Source organism: Hakea prostrata, chromosome 10 (assembly GCF_041222555.1).
Source record: "Hakea prostrata isolate BN-2017 chromosome 10, UWA_Hpros_2, whole genome shotgun sequence".
NCBI classification, from domain to species: Eukaryota; Viridiplantae; Streptophyta; class Magnoliopsida; order Proteales; family Proteaceae; genus Hakea; species Hakea prostrata.
Genome location: NC_142609.1, coordinates 43,650,790 through 43,659,510, shown reverse-complemented (window position 1 = coordinate 43,659,510; position 8,721 = coordinate 43,650,790). Strand labels below are relative to the sequence as shown.

General features: G+C 38.9%; 1 protein-coding gene across 1 annotated transcript; it reads left to right on the top strand.

Annotated features, from left to right (window-relative positions):
- Positions 1-239: 239 nt before the first annotated feature.
- LOC149003244 (uncharacterized) lies at positions 240-8,309 on the top strand. Its single transcript, XM_089137708.1, has 6 exons — positions 240-790; positions 3,313-3,469; positions 3,924-4,100; positions 4,214-4,297; positions 7,100-7,181; positions 7,330-8,309. The coding sequence occupies exons 1-6, from the start codon at positions 417-419 to the stop codon at positions 7,764-7,766; spliced, it is 1,311 nt and encodes a 436-aa protein (XP_088993834.1). The 5' UTR covers positions 240-416; the 3' UTR covers positions 7,767-8,309.
- Positions 8,310-8,721: the final 412 nt, after the last annotated feature.

Here is an 8,721-nt window from a genome sequence, read left to right as displayed (position 1 = left end):
GTAATAGCTCATTTTTATGGAGTAACCAGATTGGGAGAAAAGTAAGAGTAAATAAAAAATAAGGAGATTTTCAGTGCCACTCCTTGGTTACCCCTAAAATTACTGCTACCCCTGAATTATTTAATTTATTAATCAGACACCGTAGAGAGTGAAAATGTGTCAAAAGACACCTCTGCCGTTAGGGAGTAACAGTTAAGTACCATGTAAAGAAGTTAATTATTTGAAGAGGACAAGAATAATGTTTAATTGCAGTGCCGTTATCTGTCGGTCTCTTTTCGGGGTAGCGAATAGCGATCTCTCTGGTTCTCCGTTCAGGCACCTAATGACCTAACCTTCTGACCTTTGATGATCTCTTCTTCCTCTTTCTCGGAGAGATCAGAAGTTCCTGTAGTTCGATTACTTCTAAGCTGTGAAAAATGGATCAACTTCACGGCGATTTCAATCTCATGGAGTTCTTGAAGAAACCAGCGGTGGTTGAAACACTTGTCGACGTTTTGCTTTGCGTTGTTCCTATTTGGGTTGCTGTGATGATCGGATTAGTGATTGGGTGGTCATGGAAACCTCGGTGGACTGGTCTTGTCCTGTTGGGCGCCCGCAGCAAATTCAGGTTTCTTTGGACAGTTATCCTGGGTTTGGGAGCTCATCGTCTCTGGCTTGCTTTCACGGCGCTCTCTGTATTCTCTGTCGCTAGTAGGATTTGGTCCAATTTCAAAGGAAAAGAAGAAGATTCCACTATATCTGACTCACCTGAGGGAACGCCGATGCAGAATGAGGGTAGTAGTACTGTTGAGTAAGTTTTCGGCTCCGCTTCTTGATCTTCCTTCCGTAGAAATTCCTATCTAATTGACGTTTGTAGCTGAGACTCAAGGCATGAAAAAATTTCGAATTTTTAGTGCTAATCACCGTTCCATGTTATTTTAAAACGGTAATTCTTGCTCGTCTTTGAAGACAAGTTCGTTTGTGGTGGATTCTCTTGCTGAGTTAGGTTGCATTAAGCTTGTCTAGAAATGCTTGAGAGTTGGGGTGTCTTCACTTTGGTGAGATGCGCTATTGATACTATTTTAATCAAAGCCAAGTAACTTATTATTACTCGCTGGATACCTGCTAGGTGATTGACTGAAAAGTTGACAATTTTGTGACTCGCTGTTATAGAGATTTTGCACCGAGAAGGCTCAATAGGCATAATTGTTAGGTATGTAAGATAAAGAGATTCTCTTGTGAGAATTGGAGGTGGTTCATGGTCTTGAATTTTACTTTAATTGCTTAGATTTGAATTTACAGATTACTGTTTGAGTAGATGTTGAGGAACTTTTGCTCTATAAGTTCAGTTAGCTATATTTTAACGAGTTGCAATTAAATTTGCTGTATATAGAAGCTGCAGTAGCTTTGTAAGTCAGATCTAAGAAGACAATTGTTGTGTGTTTTCATGGAAGAACATACCTAGCATGATAATCTCAAAGGAGAGGGTGCTTCCAGTCCCTGCAATGCAGGTGTGGTTGTTGTGTATTTTCATGGAAGAACATACCTAGCATGATAATCTTAAAGGAGACGGTGCTTCCAGTCCCTGCAATGCAAATGTGGTTTTTTTTTTTTGGTGGGGGGGGGGGGAATGATTTTATGCATGTCATCTTTTTAGATTCAAGTACATCAATTGGCTTGGAGTTTCTTTTTATTACTAATAATATTTTTATTTTAGATATTGAATTATGGATCATGTAAGGTAGCTAAGGTCCCCTGGTTGGGGGTGTGAAGAGACCTGAGCCACTCTGTTATGTGTTGGTTAATTGTAAGTAGTAAGTGGTATGTGTTGGTTAATTGTAAGTCACTTGTATTCCAATATAACAAAGGCAAGGATATGTCAAAGATTCCCACATTATTAGGTCTTTTAACCCTTACTAGCAATGCTAATGAATGTTCAGGTTGGCTTCCTCATCAAGTGGAATTCGCTTCTATCCTCTCCTACTTTATCTCTGGTCCAAGTTAACCATGATAGTTAACCACGGAACCAACATATGGATCAGCTTGGTACTAACACTAGAAAGCAAGGTGAAATCCCTTTTTGCCACTGATGAACAAGGTGAACGAAATGCTTGAGAGGATTGGTGACATCACCTACACTGAACAAGTGGGAGAGACTTCCATGGCTCCATCTCAGACCCATGGAGAACAACGTGGCAAAATCATCCACTGTTGTCCAACTAGACCAGAGTACCTGCATTTTGAGATTTGTTAAGTTGGATATCACATATTTTTGGGAACAAAGACACTATTAGTTGGATTTGTAGGGTGCAACAGTCCTTTGATTTCCCCCAATCTCTGGAAGAGGAACGATTTGCTTTTGCTTTTTTCCATCTCAAAGAGATGCCCAACTATGGTTTCACATACCCAGTAGAAGGTTATGTTGAAGATTGAGGTGAAACTTCTCTGATGTAGTCTTTTAATTTCTACAAACTACTCTAACGAGTGGCGAGGTTGGCTTACCCAGTGAAGTCGTATCCTTCCTATCTACTCCTACTTTATCTCATCTGATAATTATTCCATCATATTTGACCCCCCTGTCCATTTATTGGTGTCTCTCTCTCTCTCTCTCTCTCTCTCTCTCTCTCTCTCTCTCTCTTTCTGTATCTATCTGTCTATCTACCTATTACATCCAACTTAACCACGATGGTAACCACCAGAAACCAACTTATGTTCCAGCTTAATGTTAGAACCAACGCAAAAATGAAGAGTGGAGAAGCTGGAAGGTGACATGGAATCCTCTGCTGGGCGGAACTGATCATGAACAAGCTGAATGATGTGCTTGAGAGGCTAGGTTCACACGTTGCCTACACCGATTAAGTAGTATATCTCCCTCATGTATGCGTAATGTGTTAAGTGGCAGGAGAATCAGTGAAGCACTTGTCTGGTCAATCTGAATCTGCCTTGAATTCTGGTGTTATTTTGTGAACATGTATAGTTGGAGGTTGGTAATCTCTTAGCATATTATTTATTTCTTACAGAGTTATCATATCTCTCCCTATGGGAGAATAGAGCAACACTTGGAGAAATTTATCATTTTATAATTGTGCCAATTCTTTTATTCATTCAGGAAGGTGGGGGAGTATTTTTTATTGAGGCAGTGCCTATCATGCCTAAGATGTACTTGATAGAATTGTCATTGTTTGCAGTTTTCCTGTTGGTGTGTGCCAATTGATATATTGTTTAATAGTGTTGTCAGCTTGAATTTACTTTTTTTAATGACTAGTTGTTAGTTTCTTATTCATGGACAAGTAATGTGTTCTTGTTACGAATGTACTTTTTTTGCCTCACCAGTGAAGCTCAACAGCCAGAGCAGGACATTGTCACTGAAAAGGATTTACAGCATCTGTTATACCTTGTAGAAGGAAGGGATGGAGATATTTCGTGGCAAAGTATGATGGAGCGTTCTACTCCAAACATGCAATACCATGCTTGGCGTCATGACCCTGAGGTAGATTCTGGTGTTGTAGTTGATGTCTTTTTGTATTCCTTTTTGTCAAGCTATAAGGACACCTGAAACATATTGGTTTCTTTAGCTGTTGGATTTGTATGAATACTGTGTTGTGTTTTGCTGATGCCCTTGGGTCATATCTTTGTCCCTTCTGTTTTGCACACATAGTTCATTGCACATCTGACTGTATTTTTTTCTCTTTGTCTTCATTCTGTTTTGATCATCATGAAATATGTAGTTAGCCGACCATCTGCCACTCTTTCAAAGATTTTCCTCCCTACTTTAGTGTATGTTTATTTTCTTGAAGATTTTTGTATGTTACATTCAAAAATCATTTCTCCTGTTTTCCTTGAGGACCTGGATGTTGACTTCTTTTTAGTCTTCCCTCTTACTACTTAGGGTTTATTGATAATCTGGTTCAATATCTGACATTGGAAATGGATACTGCTTTCAGACAGGCCCAACCATTTTGCGGAGCAGAACTGTTTTTGAGGATGCAACTCCTGAGTTGGTTAGAGATTTTTTCTGGGACGACGAATTTCGGCTTAAATGGGATCCAATGCTTTCATACTTCAAAATATTGGAGGAGTGCCCTCAGACAGGAAGAATGACTGTCCACTGGATAAAAAAGGTTTGTGGAATATGGGAACTCTTGACCTATGTCATTGATCCCTTCTTAGTTCTGATCTCTTGTTCCTGTACCATCTGGGCTAAAGTCTCGATTTGATCATCTGTGATCTGCAGTTTCCTTTTTTCTGCAGTGATCGAGAATATATCATTGGCCGAAGGATATGGGAATCCAGGAAGACTTTTTATTGTGTTACAAAGGTATGAGCTGAAGCAAATGTTTAACCCTACCATTCAGTTTGTGTTAGCTATTAGTATCCTTGAAACAGATAAAACATCTAATTGGGCTTATTTTAGTGGAATGAGCCTTGGGTATGGGGTAGGAATATGGGATTTACTATATGTGGTCAGTTTGAGATATTTCATCTAATTAAGTCATTGATATTTTCTTAGGGGTTGACAAGGGGAAGAGTCTAGATTGAACAGGAACTTCTTTGCACTTTTGATAGAGTTTTACTTATACGGGACAACTACTGTAACAAGTTAAGATGGAGTTTTAGTTATATATTTCTGTGCCAATTATGAATAAAGCTTCCTACTTCCAGAACACTTTTAGTTTCTAGTGAAAAAATGTAAGGCTGTAGAACCTCCCCATGATTCTCAATATTCAATAGAAATTGGTTTTGATCCAATGTTCTCTGAAATTCAGAGAGGTATTGTGCAATGAACCGTTGATTAACATGATAATTTATCTATCTTCCTTTCTGTCTTCTGTTTTATCCACCATCAAATTGGGTTTGTTTTCTTAAGTGACTAGTCGCTTCTTCTGCATGCTTACTTGCCGGAATTTCAGTTCTCTATGGTTTATGTCTGAGATTCTAAGCCTAATTTTGTATTCGGTAATCGGATTCTACTCTCCGTTGTGATGTCAAATTTTGATCTTTGTGCTGATTGCTTATGGTCCTACTTAAAGTTAGATTTCTATTTTACTTGATTCTAAATTCAGGTTTGATTTTATGATTCAATTTAGTAGGGTCCCAGTGATCTCAAATCTGCACAGCCTTGCACCCTGCAACCTAAATATTGCACCAAGATTCGCCCCACAGTCTGTTTTCTTGTGTTTTTTTTTTTTTTAAATTTGTTTATGTTTTACTACTCTTTAGCTGCTAGTTTCAACCCTATACAATCCTGAAATTTTGTTTTAAAAAGTCATATTCTTTGCAGGATAACCTTTTAACTCTAGATTGGACCATTGGATCAGATTCATTTTTTGAAACCTTATTCTTGGCCATACTTTGATCTTTGACTGGAATTTTAAGCGTATCTGAGTTTTTGATTCTTAGTTATAAATTTCTCTTGAAATCTGGTTTCTAAACCTGTCATTACAACTGAACGTAGTAATCTTAGGTTTTAAGACAGCCATCAACTTTCCCCCCTGTTCTCAGTGTCTCATGTTTCCTACATTTTTGGTTTTATACACCAACCCTTAACCCTCAACTGGAGCCTCAAACCAGGCAGACTCACCTGATCTGTCTCTAACACATATCCTTGAGCTAAACTGAACACTATAATTTTGTTGAGGTCATAGTTTCTGGTAGAAATTAGTAGTCAACCTACTTAATTTTCGTTCTTTGGAGCATGGAGTAACATAAATGCACTCGTACAGACATACATTGGTCAGTAACATGAATAATGAATAATGAAGAAGATGTGAGAACATCCAAAAATAAAAACATGAATAATGAAGATGTGAGAGATGCCTCAAATGAGGGAGAAGATGAATTTAACAAATGGCTTATGCAGTTTATTTTTTATTTTATTTTATTCCCCCCCAACACACACACACAGAAATTTGCCCATTTTGGTTTGACTTTTTTGAATGCAAATGGCAGCTTAGCCAAAGACTTTAGCCTTGAATCTTCCAAGAAAACATACCTTCTTGGCTTAGTCACGGTTACATAATTTAGCTTTAGTCTGACCAGTACTAATTCTTCATTTGTTTCTACAGCCAGATTGTTTTTCTCAACTGTCTGAGCTTTTACCCAAAATAAACTTAAGGCTTGCCCTTTTATACTAGAATTGTCCTGGGGTGATTTAATATGATTTTGGATTTGAGTGGACCACCACTTCAAGAACTATGGAACAGTACTTGATTTTATTTCTCACCTTTTCTTGGTTGAAGAGAGATTCATTCTCCCTTAATCATATTAGCGTTTGTTTCCCCCAGTTCCTGAAGTGGCAGGAGCCTTGTGCTCCAGGGACACCCTTTTATGCTTTCAAGAGTTTAATTCACTTTGGGGTCTCTCCTTGTGAGTGTTTGAAAGGGATAAACTCACTCTATTTCTTAAGTATTAACATATTACTCCTATTCTTCTTTATGGTTTCTTCCATCCCCTCATTCTTCCTTTTTCTCTTTCCTTGTCCTCATACTCATTTACCCTGGTTGCATGTGTTTTGCCTTTCATAAATCTTAGTCCGCAGTTTTCTCCATATTTGGCCTTTTATCTATTCTTACTCTGTTACTCCTGCACTCACTCATCACTCCTTGTTGCACATGGGCTTTCAAGGAGAGATGCTGAAGGTAAGTTAAAATTTGGTTAGGCAGTAGCAATGAGCCCCTCTGCATCCTCACTTTGGGAGCCTCTCCTGGCAACTGAAGAAGGTAATGTTGTATGTATTAACCAGATGGTATGCGAGTGCATCAACCACAGCTGGGATTAGTCGTGGCTTTTTGATTGCCGTAACTCTGGTATTACACAGTAGCACTTTGGTATTCAACGAGTCTAAGTTTCTAGGGTCTCCCCCCTCCCTCTTCCCCGTGGATGGTCAGTGACAAAAAAGGAAAGTGAAAACAGGTTTTGGCATTCACTGAATTTGAATTAACTGTACTTGCTTTTCTCCTTATTTTGTTCCTCCTATCTTATTATCATCTTGTTCTCAAAGTTTGCTTGATGTTCCTTGCTCCTTGTAATATACTTATGGCTGGGCCTTGATGCTCTGTGGATGCTTCTATCTTGAACTCTTTGCAAGGAGATGCAGAAATGACAAACGCAAATTTTGCAGGGTGTAAAATATTCTAGTCTGCCCAAGCGTGAGAAGCCAAGGCGTGTAGAGGATTATTTCTCTAGCTGGATCATCAGGGCTGGTAAGTGTCAACACTACTAGTTTGTTTTTTACATTTCTACCTCCAGCAATATTTGGTTGGAAGGGATGTGTTATTTTTGTTTTCTGGGGGTGTTGGGGGTTGTGTGTTAAGAATAAGAATTTGGTGGATTTCTGTTGATCAATTTCAGTGGCATCTCGGAAGGGGGATGGACAATTATCTGCATGTGAGGTGACCTTTGTACATTACGAAGACATGGGGATCCCAAAGGATGTCGCAAAGCTGGGTATTCGTCATGGTATGTGGGGAACTGTCAAGAAATTACATTCTGGCATGAGAGCTTATCAGCTTGCAAGGAAACCGGGTGTACCACTCTCCAGATGTGCATTGATGGCACGATCCACTGTAAAGATTTCAATTGATAGCAATCATTTTTTGGAGAAAGCAGCTAGTGGTGAAGAAGTGGATGATGATGGGAACATGAACTTGCAACAAAATAGAGATCATGGTTTAGATTGGAAATGGATAGCTTTAGGTGGAGCTGTGGCTGTGGTATGTGGCATTCATTCCGGGGCAATTGGAAAAGCTTTGTTATTTGGAGCAGGAAGGAGGCTTGCCCAGAAGTAAATTCACCTCCATGGTGTATTTGTGTGTTTTTCTGGGGGTGGGGGTGAGGTTCAGTCATAAATAATCTCTCGTGTGGTGCAGAATGTTGGTTATGAGATGAGGATGTGGATGTAGGTATGGCGGAAGAAGGCAGGATTAAAAATGAAAGATCATATTAGAGCTGAGTTGGGAGTGACTTCAATATACAATAAGCTATGAGAATCATCTGACATGGTATGGCCATGATTAACAGAGGCCTTGGGATGCTCCAATATGGATAAAATGATTTGATTCAGAACAAGAGAACTAAAAGAGCTGGTTGCATGCCTAAAATATTCTCTTAGGATATGTGAGGATGAAGATGCATGGTATAGGTTTTGTATCTTGTATGATTTTGAATTGAAGTGATGGGTTACATACTTACATGTAGGAACCCTATATTGATTCCTGTATGTTTTTCTTTGTTGTGGTTGCTACCAGTATCTAATTATATGCCATTTTCAGGGGGACCCATATAAGTTGATGCATTACTCGAATCTATAATCATTTTGTGCTTTCTCTGAATATCACAATACACATCAACTCCAATCTGGCCCTGTCAGCATAGTTTCACTGGAGGCCTAACATAGTTCACAGAAGTGATCTTATGTTCAAGTAAAAGAACACACAACTGCCCAGTGAAACAGAGATGATTCAAATTTGGGACTTGGGGACTACTAAATTGTATGGGAGTGCACTTGGAACTACTAGACCTAGACCACCACTTCTTGTAGTAAACCCAATCAAGCTTGGAACTCTAAGTCAAGAGGACAAGAAGGGCAAAATGATTATCTCACCTCTAATTTATTTTTTATTTTTTAGGTTAGAAATCTCAGCTCTTACGTAGGAAACGAGAAAGTCTGAAATGAAAAGACATCTTTACCCCTTATCTTGATCGGACAGAAGTTCTCATTGGCCATATGCATGTTCTTGGCCT

Excerpts from the sequence above, each read along its gene's own strand:
- LOC149003244 (XM_089137708.1), top strand. The coding sequence starts at position 417 with ATGGATCAACTTCACGGCGATTTCAATCTCATGGAGTTCTTGAAGAAA. Across the intron at positions 791-3,312 it reads GAGGGTAGTAGTACTGTTGA|TGAAGCTCAACAGCCAGAGC; the intron begins GTAAGTTTTCGG and ends TTGCCTCACCAG. Across the intron at positions 7,182-7,329 it reads TAGCTGGATCATCAGGGCTG|TGGCATCTCGGAAGGGGGAT; the intron begins GTAAGTGTCAAC and ends GATCAATTTCAG.